This window comes from Acomys russatus, chromosome 5, assembly GCF_903995435.1.
Source record: "Acomys russatus chromosome 5, mAcoRus1.1, whole genome shotgun sequence".
NCBI classification, from domain to species: domain Eukaryota; kingdom Metazoa; phylum Chordata; class Mammalia; order Rodentia; family Muridae; genus Acomys; species Acomys russatus.
In genome coordinates, this window is record NC_067141.1 from 48,056,940 (window position 1) to 48,073,394 (window position 16,455).

General features: G+C 43.7%; 1 protein-coding gene across 2 annotated transcripts in view; it reads right to left on the bottom strand.

Moving 5' to 3' along the window:
• Nucleotides 1-7,380: 7,380 nt before the first annotated feature.
• Glis3 (GLIS family zinc finger 3) overlaps nucleotides 7,381-16,455 on the bottom strand; it is a 407,159-nt gene continuing 398,084 nt past the window's right edge. For both annotated transcript variants that reach the window (XM_051146301.1, XM_051146302.1), the window contains 2 exons: nucleotides 9,193-9,375; nucleotides 7,381-8,205 (listed from right to left, as the gene is read on the bottom strand). In XM_051146301.1, the coding sequence (XP_051002258.1) occupies nucleotides 8,069-8,205; nucleotides 9,193-9,375 (320 nt within the window). In that variant the 3' untranslated portion in view covers nucleotides 7,381-8,068. The remainder of the gene's footprint in view (nucleotides 8,206-9,192; nucleotides 9,376-16,455) is intronic.

A 16,455-nucleotide genomic window follows, 5' to 3' on the forward strand; every position in this document is an offset into this window, starting at 1 on the left:
TCTGTTTGTCTATGTGAAGATTCCAGTTCCCCTGAAACTGAAGTTACAGATAGGTATGAGCTGCCATGTGGGTGCCGGGAATTGAACTCAGGTCCTCCGGAAGAACAGCCAGTGCTCCTAACCTCTAGAGCCATCTTTCCAGGCCCAGTTTCACTTTTTTTTGTTTTTGTTTTTAAAGTAACCACTAAACTGTTTCCATAGTACTAACGAGTTGCTTTCTGGGGGGAAAAGTTGTGCTCTTGGCTTACAAACTGTGCTGTCTGGGTTCTCTCTTGGAGAGTCACGGTGGTGCGCATTTAACAGAATGAAGTCTTTGAGTCCTAAAGACTTGTCCTAAAGACATGTGAAAGTGACCTTGACCTATCTCCATAGTAATTCCATAGTGGCCCTGTTTTGCTGGGTAACCAGGACTATGCCACCTGCTGCTAGGAGGGGAGACATTGTTCTGAGTCCAGCAGGCTGGTGTGGAGAGGGCTGTAGCTCTGGGCCGTCAGCCATGGAAGAGTCACTCTGAGCAGCGATGGAGCTATCTTCGTTGCTTCCATTGTATGCTGACTGACTCCTCTTGCCAACTGAAGACCTATTCATCCTTCAGGCCTACTTGCCACAACCCTATTCTCACAGGCAATTTCCAACCTGCCACTTCTTTCCCCAGGCAGGAGTTAGGGGCCCCTCATCCATGAGCTCTCCACAATGGTTTCCATGAAATACTCTGCACCCACTGCATCAAAGGCAGTCAGCTACAGCCAGCACAAAACAGCCGCCTAGAGAACTTACTAAACATTTGGGTTCTGCCCGCCATCTTGCTAGAATTTCCATTTGGCTCTGAGCTATGTACTTGGTATGTCTACAGCCTACTTCCCTCTATTACTTTAAGGATTATATTAATCTTATCTAGTGAGTCTGCTTGTGTGGGGGAGTGCCACAGTATGCCTGTAGAGGTCAGGTGACAACTCTCTGGGGGTCCTTTCTCTCTACCACGTATGTTCAGGGAATTGATTGCAATCATCAGCCTTGCTGGTCCCCAAAAAATGTGCATTTAAAAAAAAAAAGCTCTCGCCAGTATTTTCTATGGCTGAGTCTTACAATCTTTAGTTCTTTAAAGATGAGCCACCTCATTTTATTTAGTATACAGTTGGCATACAATAAATGCTGCATGTAGGAGTGAATGAACACAGGAATAGAGGAGTGGAATGTAGCCTGTTTCCTCCTCTGTCAAGTGAGATGACAGGCAGTTCTTTCAGCTTTCCCCCTGGTTACATTTCTCATTCAATAATAAAAGCTGAGTTACTTTACCCTCAAATATTAGGGATCTCCGAGCCATACAACCCAGAAAGGCAAGTACACAAACCTAGCAGGAAAACCTGCTAATTAGAACTTAGTCCAAGCTAATATTAAGCAAATGACTCAGGATTCATGAAGATCCATAGTTTACTAAAGTACCAATTTTGCCACAGGCTAGAGACACAAGGAGAAACATCTACATTTGCCTGTGTAAATTTACTGTGACTGGCAATATGTTCTGGATTTAGGGAGCTAGGCATTATGAGAAAACAGAGGCCATGGGAGAGGGGGCGGGGCAAGGAATTCATGGGCTCTCAGTAATTCCCTGACTCTGCTATAATGGCTTCCTAATGATGGAAGGCAGGGTCTTCTTCTTTGCAGTGTGAGTTGTAAGGCTGGGCTGCATCTCCCTCCCTCATGGGCACCTTTCACTCTTTCCCCTGCAGGTTTTGAGGCAGTTCCAGTTTCTCATAAGCACTGTGGCCTGAGAAAAAAATGAAGGCATCCATTACTTATAACCTCTTAGCATTTCAGAGGGAAAAGGTTGGCTATGGCTGCCAAGATCCAGCAAATATTTGGTTAGCTTGGAAAGAATGGGTGCTCATTTTCCAGTTCTCACAGATTTCTGTATGCCCGGTTTCTTTTATTAAAAATGTTAAATCCAGAGATAAAGTCGAATGGCACCCCAGGCTCTCACCATTCATCTGTATCCTGGGGAGCAGAACCCAAGATCTAAACAACAAAAATAAATAAATCTCAAGCAATAGAACTCATGAATTCTTTCTAGGAACAGGACCCTAGGGAGCAGAGAAATGATCAGGGTGGCCCCTATCTGTAGCTTTCTTAGAGTGAATATTTATGGAATGGGCCAGAGACCTTCTCTTAAATGAGGAGAGTCAGTATAAATCTGTTGCTGCTCTCTTGTTTTTGTACAATGTGTGAATTAAGAATACTTTTTTTAAAAACCTTTGAAATGGTTAGAAAAAAATATTGATGCTGCCGGAAAATGAGGGGTAAGCTTCTGATTTGCTGGATGCAATCAAGTTCTATAGGAACACAACCAGTCCTGTGCATCTGTGCCCTGTCTACAGCTTTAAACTATGGTGGTAGAACAGGTAAAACAGAGGCCATGTAGCCCTTTGCATATAAAATATACACCATGTGGCACTTTGCAGCAGTTTGCAGACCCCAGCGGTAGGGGATGAAAGGCTTGGTATCTTCCATTATTTGAAGTAAAAATGGTAAAATATATATGCACAGTAAAATAATTATAAAGAAAACACCTGGGTACCCAAGCACTTGGACGGAGAGGTGAAACGTTGTCCCCCAGCAGCCCTGTATCCCAAGAGCCCAGCGGCAGGACTTTGTGGTAGTGTTTTTCTTGCTTCCCTTTGTGGCACTATCTAAACCATGTAACTAACTGAACTGAGTTTTGCTTGTCTCAAAGCAGCTATTGTAATAAAGCTATACCAAAGCGGTCATTTTTGCGTTTCTCTTGATCAAGTTTTTAAGGCTGCCAAGTGAAGCTTTGGTCATGTCACCTCCTTACATCATTCAAACTAGGCTCACTGGCTCATTTTACTGGCAATAGTCATTTCTAGGTTGGACCAATTATGAATAATACTGCTATGAACATCTTGCATCTTAGGTATCCTTGACTTTAGACTCTTGGCAGAGGAATGACATTGCTGGGACATGGAGATCTACCTGCCATCTACCTGCCATCAACTCTCCCTCTTACTGCCAAACCCTTCCTTTGGGTCACATCCAACAAGCCACATCCAAAGCAGCAGCCTGCTCTCTGACCTCAAAGAACCTATTAAGGTGCCTAGCCACCGTCGAGCTCCCCTTAAATTCATCTGGAGTCTTACGAAGGTAGTGAGGGACTCAGCCCCATACAAATGTTCTTCAGAAGGAACAATTCCATTTGATTTTAAAACAGGGTCTATGTAGCCCAGGATGGCCCCAAAGTCACAACCATGGCTTTGCCTCCTGAGTGTATGGGCCGCCAACAGGGGCCAGCCCTCCCAGCTGATACAGGGACTCTTATAACTTCTTGTGCTTGGCTAGCATGGTGGTGGGTGTCAAACCATCCTGACCGCCTCCCTGATGCATGGGTCTAGAGCAGTGGTCCTCAACCTCCCTAATGCTTCGACGTTTTACTACCTCCCTGCCCTCATCCCCCACCCCCCCCCAACCCCTGCCACCACAAAATTACTTCGTTGCTGCTTTGTAACTGTAATGTTGCCACTGGGATGAACTGCAAGGTAAATAGCTAATCTGCAGAACATCGACCCAGAGGGTGAGAACCACGGGTGTAGAGGAAGCACAGTACAGCAAGGGTCAATGTGACCTTCTAAGAACAGAACCCCAGGGCAGGAACCTGTGTTCCCACGGGGCACCAGGGCCTCCCACCCTGATCCATGGAAGCTAATGGTGCTGTGCCTTTCTCCAAAAGGTTTTAAGAGAAGAGGCCTGAAAGCCCTCTCCTCCCACCACTAGCATGCTGAAAGCCCAGCACCTGGGGTAGCAAGCACCAGAGGCATTGCCGGAGCATGATGTAGCACTACACTGAAAAGGCACAAATAAACTCCCAGCCCCCGCACACATTTATCCAGTTTGTGAAGTGGATTAATAGAATAACCAATAAAACATGTATAAAAGCTTTAATTAAATGTGATGAAATAAAACTTCATGTTTTATTTATGGACACTCCCAACATGTAAAGGATCCGGGGAGACATTCATTTTTACTGCCATTTCGTCCTCATATCTATAATTAAATCCAGGCTTCAGTTCTGGCCCAAAGCGATGCGGCATTTGAAAGCTGGCCTTGGACACCCCCCTACCCCCCCCCCCCGACACACACATCTGCTTTTAATTATAATTACCATCCCCAATACAGAGGGGGCTGGTGACAGAAAACAGAACAATAAAACAAACAAACAAACAACGCTGGTTGCCATTGTGTTTTAAAGCGGCGCGCTGAAGGAGTGCTTCAGGCAGGAGGGGCATCCTCTATTTCCAGTTTTATTCTGCGCCAAGTATACAATCCCTTCATTTTACTTTTGACATAAAAAAGGACTTCATGAAACAAGACAAAATAACTTATGATTATATGAAACATAACTGTGACAAATCGCAAAACTATACATATTAATAGAAAAAAAGTGTACCTAATTCCTTAAAAGCTTTACGACAATAAGCACCACATGTGTGTGCCTCTACAGTCAAACCGGCCCTGTATCCAGTATGATATACGTAGCTCATTTCTCTACGTGAGTGTATATAACAATGTACAAGGGCCTGTGTGATTTATGGAAAACAGATTTCCACTTTTTTTCCCCAAAGTGCTTTATGTCAGCAACATTACAGAGGACGCTTCTCTGTCTGTACAAAATAAATCTCTTCATTTTTACACTCACCATTCTATCCAATGAGTTTGGTTTTCCTTTCTTTTCTTTCTCTCTCTTACTCTATCCATGGCAATAACAACATTGGTCTAAACAGTCAAATCCAATCAAACACTAAATAATAAGACTGAACATTGTCAAAACTTCCAGGCAATAAGGGGTTGGGGAGCAGGGAAGAGTTTGTGGCAGGGAGACTGGTTAGCCTTGTTCCAGGCCTGTACTGGTGACATAGTGCATTTGGGAGTTGTTCACTTGAGGACTGAACATAGCCAAGACTGTTTTCACGGGACTCTATGCTGTGGTTTATCAAATACTGTTTTTCACTTAAGAATCACCTGGGCCATGTGGTGGAGACCCATGTAAGGGGCCATACTCACAGGCCAGGGAACATTTAAACAGTATTTAAGTGCTGATCAGAGGGTAAAGGACAAGTGACACTCTGATGCAGTTCCTATAGGGAGTTATGGCACGGATGAAGAAGGAAGTGTCTCTAGGCATACTGATCTCTTCATGTAACAGGATAATTGGCTTTGTGTGTTTTCAGGAGCCCTAGTTTTTACTGCTGTTGCTTGTGTTTTTGTGTGAAAAATAGCTGCCCATCAGGACAAAAAGGGCCTAGGACCAAAGGGAATAATTTATATTTCGAAGCTCCATTTTCACTGTTTCAAAATACCGATGGAACTATGCAGGCCAAAGTAAGCAAGGGACACATTTTAAGCTAAGGAGAAATTCTGGAACCTAAGAACAGACAGACATCTTGTACACTCTGAAGGGACCTGACTCTGTCATGTCTCTAGGCCCTGTTCCCAGACCAGTGGCTATCAGGAATACACTGGAAAGCTTTTGAGGGATTGTGTTGTGCCTGGCTCCAAGCATGTTTTTTTTTTTCCTGACAGCAATAATATCCCTGTGGGGATGGCCTGGAGGTCTGAGCTAGTAAGAAGGCCCTGATGGCACTAGGTCCACCTTGGATGCCTCCTACCTAGGTGAGCCAGGGCAATGCTGTGTGGAAACCCACCACGATCACAAAGCATTACATCTCCACCACTGGGGCAGAGGTCATATGCGGTCTTGTGCTCCCATTCCTTGGCATGACTCTCCTCCTACTTATATAAATCCATAAGGCAGAGTGGAAGAGATCAGCCCTGACATCCCTGTGCCTTTCTTATCTTCCTGTTCCTTCCTTATCATCCAAATGCTATATGCTTGGACTTCTTCCTAAAAGCTTTAAGGTTAAAGAATTGATAGAAGCTTCTCTTGAGAGTAGGGTCTCCTTCCTTTCTAGAGTGTGACAGAGGTCAAAGGATGGTTGCTATTAAAGAGACCATTGTTAATATGTGTGTGTGTGTGTGTTTGTGCTCAGACCAACTGCAGCAACCCACAAGGTCTAGAAGGGTCATAGTTTCTAGCAGCCGGAGAGCTCACCTGTGGAAGGAGCCAGATATGGTTCTGCTCTTAAAAGCTCAGAACCCCAAAGACAATTCAAAGTCTTGTGACTTAGATACTTGCATGGTGGTTTCCTCAATAACATGGCCTCTTCAGCAACACCAGACAAACCAATGTGCTGAGAAAAGGAACCCACACTTGGTTCTTTAACTATTCCCCTCAGTGGCATCTTGGAATAAAAGCATGGGATATGGGAGAGCTCTGCTGCTGTGGGGGCCACACTCACAGGTCTGCCTATTAGGATCTGAGCAGGCTTGAGACCTCAAGTCTGACACTGAGCTGTTTACCTGTCTCACTGAAAGGTCATAGTGATCTCGGTTTCATCAAGAACTTTGCTTCGGTTCTGTTGAGGAAAAAAAAAAATCCTAAAAACGTGATCAAATTAGACTGATGGAACTGACCAGGTTTTTGGGAACGTGGCCTAGTTGTGTAGCCTTTGCCCTAGAACACAGGATCTTTTAAAGTGTGTTTCTAAAAATGTCACTAGGGCATGATGTCTTGTTTAGTCTTATCATAAAGTGGTTTTATAATCCTGTGAAAACTCCAGGCCTTCTAAGCAGAGTGCCAAAATGTGTCTTTTCTTGAGTCTACCTTCTTTGAACCTTCCCAAGAGCTGATAAAATGTGGTGGATGGTCTGCAGGTCTGAACCACAGTCAGGAAGAAGGGAGCAAAGTATGTAAAAGCAGGGAGGGAAGCAGTCTGGAGGACACAGACACGCCACTTAAAATAACCAGACAACAGGTGCCCTTGGCTTGGTTTTCTGAACAAACATATACATGTGACTTCATGTGTCCCAGCTCCCATGCTTCCTGCTCTGTCCCAGGCAGGGCACCAGAGGAGAGGCAAGGCATGAACCACTCCAATGAAAAGGCTTTCAAGGTGGACTCACTGAGCTGTCAATACATGGGAGTTGTTTTTCTTGCAGCTCTGGATGATCTGCAACCCGCTGTGTAGATCAGGCTAGCTTCAAACTCAGAGTACCTGCCAAGTGCTGGGATTAAAGGTGTATACCACCATACCCAGCATATGATGATTCTCACAATAATCCCAGAGGCAGACGTGTGTGCTCGTAGGGTGTGTGTGTGTGTGTGTGTGTGTGTGTGTGTGTGTGTGTGTGTGTGTGTGTGTGTGTGTGTTTTAACTGCTTTGGTTTCCTCAGACAACCTTTGCTAAATGGCAAAACTAAGCCAGGAAGAGCTACAGCTGAGATTGTAAAATACATTGATCTGGGGGGGGGGGGTGATTAAAATAGTAATGATGTCTACCAAAAGACCATGCCTTTAAATGTTTTTCCTTTAGAAGTTGATGTAACGAACAAATCTTTAAAGCTCAAAAACAAAGGAGGTTGCCGAATATAAAACCTTATTTTGCCATTGGAGGAGCAATTGAGAAGCAACTAGTTAGCATGGGCTATGTGAGACAAATGGTAAAGCCAGAGTTTAGAGAGCATCATAGCCACTCCATGCTTTGGACACGGATTCCCCGCCCCACTCATGGCTGTGCATCACTCAGTCATGAGAGAAAACGTGGGCAATAAGGCAGCACATCATGCCTCTGCTGACTAGGCTGTCTTGACCTCTTTGAGTCTTTAGCAAGGGTCATCCCATTCGTGAGCACATTCATTAGTGTCTTTTGAGAGCTGACAGCCAGGAAGTAACAGGCATCCTTAAAGCGAGACTCTAAATTCCCTTTGAAAAGAAACTCCTGCTGGCCACCTGGCCTAGCAATTGGGGGAAAATAGAAGAGGTGCAACCATTCCTGAAAAGCCACATCTGACCCATCCAATCCTCCCTTCCACAGACCCAGCGATCCTACTGGCTCCACGGATTTGGCTGACATTCCTTGCACGGCTTGGGAGAGTATGAAAGTAAGAGGTGACAAGTGACTCAAAGGTCCCGAATGTGCAGGAGGCGCCCCGGGAGCCTTCAGCCTTCGGTATACACAGAGGACAGCTGGCTAGGACAGCGGTCCACAGCACTGAGCTGCAAGAATGCAGGATCTTCAGGGCCACTGCGAAGAGATTCCCCAAAGAGGCTCGAGGAAGCTGAAGGCAAATCGTACACTGGAAGAGAAAACACAGGTAGTCAGTCCCTGCACTATGTGGCCTCAGTGGTTAGTCAGTGCATCTAGGCCACCTACCACATGCTGGTGGGAGCAAGGAGAGAGCCATTGCCACTTAGGCCTTCTAGGTGCCCTTAAGGGGCAGAGTGGGAGAAGAGGCTGGCTTGCACAGAACGGGCTATGTCCTTAGCAGAAGTAAAGTGTTTGAGGGAGGAATGAGGGTGACCTCAGAAAGGGGACAACACTGGAGCAGTGGGAAAGAATGGGATTCACAGATGGTCAAGTATAAGGGAAGAATACTCCAGAAGGAGGAAACAGAGCTAAGGTAAAGAAGGCCGGACTCTTGGGATCAGTAAAGTGATTACAAGCCAGGGTAAGGGGGATGATAAGGACAGGGTGTCTAGAGAGCCTTTCTAGGTAAAGCCATGGGGCCCCTATGCTGGGCCAGAGAAGAGGGCTTAAGGGTTGATGAGACTGGACATTCCTAAGATATTCTAGAAAGAAAGTGACACAACTTATCACTTGGGTTGTCAAGCAATGACAAAAGGAGTAGAGTGGCAAAGACGAGAGGGTGGACTGGGAAGGCTCTCGGGGAGGAGCTATCACAGGCTAAGGGAGACATGCTGGCCCCTGTGCAGCTGAGCAAGAGGGTGAGAGTCAAGGAGCAAGGTAAAGACAAGAGTTATCGGGGCTGGAGAGATGGCTCAGAGGTTAAGGGCACTGACTGCTCCCCCAAAAAGTCCTGATCCTGAGTTCAATTCCCAGCAACCACATGAGGCTTACAACCATCTATAATGTGACCTAACTCCATCTTCTGTCCTGCAGGTGTACATGCAGGCAGAACGCTGTATAAATAATAAATAAATAAATATTAAAAAAAAAAAGAGTTATCTCAGGGGTAGCTCGACTGGATTCCCTAAGGTCCCCACCAGCCACAGGGAAAGCGCCTGGCCTCTCTCATCTTGTTGGCTAAACCACAGACACGCACCTGTAATGCCCGAGTGTGTCGAGAAGGCTCTATGAAAAACATCAAACCCGGCCTGACCCATGGACGTGGGGACCAGACAGTCCTCAAACGAAGGCACCATACTGCAGGAGCTGCTGGGTGGCACAGTTCTCTGGGGATCAGGATAATGCGGAGGGCAGAATGTCTGCAGCTGGCCATAAAATCCTGAAAACACAAATATGACAACGAGCTATTTCGGGGCAGAAACCATCCCTACCCAGGAAGCACCTCACTGGGTCAGATGATTTGCATGTTGGACTACCTAGAGAAGTCTTCTAGCCCAGTGTTTGGATGAGCTGCAATCAACGCTTGCTGGCTTGTGACCCTTTAGGAAGACATGCTCTCATCCCAGCCCCTTCCACTGGGGATTTGAATACATCTTAATTTCCTTTATCTTGCCTTTTGGTCCATTTTCATAGTTGACAAAACCCCACAGAATGCAGAAAACAAGCCAACAAACCCCTTCATAGACCTATCTATTCATCTTTCCAACACTTTAATCTTCCTCGTGGTTTTAAATAGGTTCATAGTACCCCGTGGCTGGATGTAACAGAATCCGCTTCACTGTTGCTGCTGATCCTTGCAGAAAACTGGAAGGGAATAAATAATATGATAGAGAAATCTCAATGCCTGAAAATCACCACTAACCTTTTGGTGATCATGTTTTCACCTCCGCCCTTCACTTCTGCTCTCATTCAATGGTTTTTTTTTTTTTTTCATTCCCACATGGTCCTTTTTGCTGATCATCTACATCCTTCCCGATTCCTTACTCTCCCCGCCCCCTGCCGCCCCGTTCTCTCTTTGCTTCATGATAGTGTGTATCAATGGATTATTTTCTGAGCGTGTAATAAGCTTTTAAAAACGTAATAATGTAATCTTCATTCCCCACTCTAGTGATGCGGACTGGAGGCTCTGCTGCTTCGCGACGCTGCTTAGCACTGTGTGCGGTCCCAGCCATAAAATGTGGGTGTCACTGTCTGCTGCACAGGCTATTGTGCACAGCGACTGAGGCACTGGATAAGGAAGCAGGTCTATAATGGTCTAAAGTGCTTTAGAAATGTCAGTCATTATTGGTATTATGATTCTGTTTTAAATGAGAAAATGAGGGGATTGCTAGGGGGAGTGGCCTACAGTTCCTTCTGCAGACACTGACTGATGGAGAACTCAGAACCAGTTCACCCAACTTTGGAACCCTGGTCCCACATGTCTTCCACCATTAAAGCCTTCTCTTCTTAAGACTGGATAGCCTGGTTTAGGCCCCCTCCATGGGGAAGGGTAGTGCTGTCTGGTTCTTCTTAGCTCTTTAACTGGGCAAAGTGGGTGCATGCACCTGACTGCAAATGGAGCCTTCTCATTGCTCATTTGGAACCTTAAGCTACCTAGCAAATGCTTTTGGCTCACCTTGGCCAAAAGCTATTCTACAAGTGCTGTAAATGTCACTAAAAATGAGCTTAACTGATGCTCATAGAGACATAGACTCCATCCTTCAGGAGCTTATGATATAAGACAGAAACGAAACGCAGATTCATGTTCAAGGCACACCCACACTTTTATAGGTGGGTAACTACATTTTGTATAGAATCAATAGAAAATATTCAGGTAAGGCTTAGGGAAAGGTAAATGATTATTACATCTTAGACTAAGAATATGTGTACGGAAATTCCACATCTAAACAGAGAGGAACATAAGGAAGTAAATGCTGTTTTTGATTCTCGTGGCTTTTGCATGCTTTTAAATGAGACAGGCAGGGGCCCAAACAGATCACTCTCAAACAGCTGACCAAAACGAAGGAAGCCAATGTCAAAGCTAACCAAGAAAAAGACATTAAAGTGACAGACACATTTCACAGTCTGTGCAAAAGCTCTCTCCTTAGGGCTGACATGTGACTGGAGAAGAGAGAAGTCCGTTTAGCCCTGTAGACACTGGGGAAAGTAGAGTCCATTTTCCAGACCCCAGGGCAAGGCCCTGACTACTACCAACTAGAGGTAAGTACATGCCTGGGTTTAATCTCTTGGACTGAGAAGCAATCCTAAAAGACCATGCTGAAGTGCATGTTCTGCCAAGACGGTCATTACAACGCAAATGATGACAAGAGCAGAGGCCAAATGGCCAAGCACCAGACAGTGGTAGAATACAGAGAGCTGTACTTTCCTGGTAACAGAACTGAACAGCCCTTGAAACGGTGCTCATGAGGCATCCTAACAACACCGGCCAGTGTTGTCTCTCTTTTTTTTTTTTTTTTTTAAAAAGGCAAGAGACAAAACTGAATACTTTATGAAAGATCAGCTTCTGAAAGTCTAAGCATAAGGACGGAGACAGCAAAATGCTTTATCTATAGTTGTCTTTTTGTTCTACTTCTGCCCAGATTTTAATAGTCATGAGAAGCAAGTGTTCTGGAGTCCAACTGGCCTGGGTTCAAATCCTGAATAAAATACATTCCAACTGCATAGTCTTGGTGTATGTGTCTTAACCTCTAAAATGGTGCTAATGGTAGTGATGATGTCATACAGTTATCATCAAAACTGCAGAAGTTAACATTTACATAGTGTATAATAATGTTCTCTATATTAAATAATATAATTTATATATGTATTTGAAAAACAGATAAAATTAAAAGTAAAATCATTTTACCATGAAAATATAGTTCTCAAAAATAAGATAAATTTGATTTTAGAAAATTACATTTTCAGCTGGGCGTGGTGGCGCACGCCTTTAATCCCAGCACTCGGGAGGCAGAGGCAGGCGGATCGCTGTGAGTTCGAGGCCAGCCTGGTCTACAAAGTGAGTCCAGGACAGTCAAGGCTACACAGAGAAACCCTGTCTCGAAAAACCAAAAAAAAAAAAAAAAAAAAAAAAAAAAAAAAAAAAAAAAAAAAAAAAGAAAATTACATTTTCAAAAAGGCAAGATATCCCTTCAGTGTAAGAACAGATGTAACCATAGGGAATAAAACTCAGTATGGAATTAAGGATGAATTATTGTAATTTTAAAAGTATATCACAAGCTGAAAAAAAAAAAAAGCTGGAACATTGTGACTCAATGGAGAAATGAGCTTTGGTTCCCAGATACTGCGATACTGCATGAAATAACATGCACCTTGACTTGTTCATTCACCTCAGTGGAGCCCAGAACAACATGGCTAAGAGGTCTGAAAGAACCAGGAATTGGATCTGTTGGTGTGGGTCATCCCTTTGACAGCTCTTGACTTTGGGTCCCCATAGTCAGGCCCATGTAGAAGCAGCCCTGGGACATGACCATGTGGGTTTGCTGGAATGAAATGTCTCCTTACCGAGCACAACAGACATTTGCTACAGTTCCATGCTGACTCCAATTTTGTCACCCATAAATCCCCTCATATCACTCCTTAGTGTAACATTACCCTTCCAAGAAGAGGAGACATTTTTCACTGAACTCCCAAGGCTCTCCAAACAGGAACATCAATCATTCAGGTGCCAACGACAGAGACACTCACTGGCCTTTTGTGAAAACTAATTCATCCTTTTTCCTATCTTCCTTCCTGTTTCTGAGAGGGAGCAGAAATGTCACATGCTCCAATCTGTATTCTGGTGTTGCGATGTGTGCAAGTTTAAGAGCTCTGTGGTACAGAGTATACCCAGTGACATTCCACACAGGATTCTGGGCTTTATCTCCCTCTCACTTGGGACCTAAGGAAGGTGAGAACAAAGGAGACTGTGAGTCCTAACTGGGGACCGCGATTGATTTGAGAACCTATTCAAACCTAGAATGTCCTTACAAGCATGTTTAACTACTCTAATAGCTAACTAAGGAAAAGAGATGCCTCTTCATTGCTGGTACTCTACCCACTTCGGGTAGCCAGAACAGAAGACACTGAATACATCGCTGTGCGTGGTTGGGGCCTGGAAGCTCAGAAGATTTTTTTTTTAAACATGTTTTCTTCCCAGTGCTATTTCCATAAAACTAATAAAACTAAAAAAAAAAAAAATTTTTTTTCCATTAGGATCTTCTCACACATACAAACCTAGAGACAGCCTAGCTCATTTTTTGATGAATGTCTCCCGTATTCTAGTAGATGGTTTTCAAACAGCAAATTTTGGAAAGACTGTGACTTCTCAGACCCAAAAGCAAAATGAAGCAAGCTGTTAACACATTTTGTGAGCATAAAACCTAAGAGCAATGGCAAGGTCAGCCAGTCTGTCCATCAATGATGACTATCAAGTGATGGTTCAGGTACTGCTGGAGGGCCACAGAAACAGGGGACAGTCCATGTCCTAGAGGACTGGTACTGGAGCTGGAGCAGGGACACGCAAACCAACACAAACTGACAAGAAGGGTTAGCTATCAGGGTTGCTTACAAACACCACCCTTCCCTTTTATACGTTATTTTACTTCCAAGAATGGAAGGGGGCAGTTGTAAAATTCATCTTGTTTTTACCTAAATTGAAGCATCTAAAAGATCAAGGAGACTCGTTCCTCCTAGTCTCAATTTTGGCAAGTTCGTTTTTCTTTCGAAAAACAAACTTGCTTTTCTAATTATAAAAAAGGTTTGGGGCTAATTATAACAATAACATAGGCTGGCATAAACAATGAATGAAAGGAATTACCTTTATTTACATAGTTGAAAAATGGCCAGTTATATACCTTCATAACTTTGAAACAGACTCACATACACACATACATATGTACATACACATATGTACACACACATATATATGTGAAAATGTCATAATGAAATTGATTATATTGCAAGATGGCTAAAATATATATATATGTATAATATTATTGATATCCTATTTTACTCTTGAATACTACTTGAGGATTTCTTCACCTAGCACTGCAATCCATCCTAAAAGCATTTTTCCTCACTTTGTCACAGAGGGTACTGGAGGCCCTTTGACTACATGTAAAATAAAAAGTGCACAGTCCCTCTTCTGAGGTTAGGTGCTGACTTCCTTCCCAGGGGGAGGAGGGACTTCCAGGGCAGTGCTGTCCAGCAGGACCTACTTTCCTTAGGGATGGCAATGTGTCTGCACTGTCCAACGCAGTAGTCATGTGCGGTTATCAAGCATTCAAGAAGTAGCTGGCCAGCTCCTATTCAGTTTTAATTAATTCACAGTTAATAGCTGTGAGCATTAATTCATTAATTCACTATGAACACACAGTTCACAGTACTATACAAGGCAGAGTGACTGTAGATTGATTAAGATCCCCAGGCTTAACCAACCATGTTTCAGCAATGTTCTCAATTAAATTCTTAAAAAAAACAAAACAAAAAACAACCAGTCTCCTAAGGGTTGAAATAAAAGCCAGAAAATTATTTTACTCTCTTGGCCTTCAAGTTAGTAAGTATATTAGACTGTTAGATCTTTTTTTTTTTAAAAAAAAAAAAAAAAAAAAAACACATTTCACACTTCAGTCTTGTGAGACAGAACTGGAGTATAAGTATATAGGTCAGGAAACAGCAGTCATACCCTTCCACCCCCCAGGAAGTATTGCTTTAGGCTAGACTACCAGGGTGCTCACCTGTTCTATAGAGGCCTTTCCTTTCTAGAAAGCAACAGCAGCGGAAGGTAGTTTGTGTCACATCTTTTGTGTGCACTGTATGGTGGACTCACTTCAGCATTCCCAGTAGAGGGTGGGGACATTCCAGGTAGGTGTCCTTGAACCACGTGATAGGAACGTATCAACAGAGAAGACTCTACCAAGTATGTACGTGTCCTACCAGCAGACTGTGCCTTGCAGAGATGCAGAGTCACGTCGTAGGCTGTGTTTGTTTGCATATAGGCTGGCAAAACAAAGGCTTTTGCTCCTTGATTGTGATTCGATGGACTGTCAGGAAAGGTGCTGGACAGTTCAGACAAACATTCCCGTTTACAAACAAGAGATAGAGCAGAATGGTTGCGTACCTCACCTTTATAACAGAAATGAAGAGAAGAAAGAGTATCCAATAGGAAGAAAAAAAAAAAAAAAAAACAGCAAAACATAAAAGTTTTGACATGGTTTCTTTGACCTTGCCTGACAGCAGGTCTAAGCGGGAGGCCCTACCCAGCTCTATTGAGGATCAGTCCTGGTGGAGAGACCTTCCTGCCAACACCACTGAGCAGCCCATGTCTGGTTAGAAGACAAGGCAACAGGCACTGCCTGTCGAATCCCTTGGGTTTCTCATATAGTTTTTTCCTAGCCAAGGAAAGAAGAATGCATATTTATGAGCTTTAAGACTCATTATTTTTCCTGTAGACCATAATTTTGTGGATTACTTTAGGAAGTGTAGAGTGTTGTCCTTAGTTATAAGATCGTTGTATTCATAGGGATATTGTAGATGAGCTTAAGTGGGAGGAGCTATCTGATCATTACATTTGTAGGGATATGTAGATGAGCTTAAGTGGGAGGAGTTATCTGATCATTGCATTTGTAGGGATATGTAGATGAGCTCAAGTGGGAGGCGTCCTACCAGAGTCTCAGAGATAGGAACAAATACACAGAGGAGATATACACCTTCATTCTCCTTGGCACCTGGGATTTTTTTCTTCAATACTCCAGTGGCCTTTTGTAGATTGCCCTGGAGATCTTCTGTCCTTGAGAAGAACTCGAGTATCTCCTACCAGCCAAGTTCCAGGAAAGAACCTGAGAAGCACCTTTATATTCCAGAAAATTTTGTGGTCAACCTAAAATGGTCGCTAGAAACAGTCTTCAAAAATTAGAAAGAGATGCATGCATCTCTTTTATTATCTCTATATCATACATATTTTCTCAAAAAAAAAAAAAAAGAAAAAAAAAAAGAAGTTCCATGAAGGCAGAGACTTCATCTAGTTTGTCACTGTTCCCAGAACTTGGAACAGCCACTGCTGTATAGCAGTCACCTAATGAACATTTGCATGGCAAAACATCTGTGGTACCTTAACCACAGGGTAAAGGATGGAATCTTTTTCTGTCTAAAAATCAGTTCACTTCATAGACGCTTGCAGCCCTCTCACCTCTGCACAATTACAGAGCATCATCTTTGTGGTCACCTTAAAGCACAAAGTTTCACTCAGCATAGGACGCAGAGTCAGAAAATAGAACAAGGGAGGGTTATGGTACCCAGAGATGTTGAGCACAAGACAGAGAAAAAAAGGCCACTGGAAATAAAGAAGGGGTTCCTCCACTGCAACAGCCCTCTATGCAAACTGGAGATTGAGGTGTGTCCTTTGGTCAAGCAGGTCTCCCTGGTGGGTCCTACTCAAGGTAAAGCCCAGGGTCACCAAGACCAGATATAGAATCTCCACATC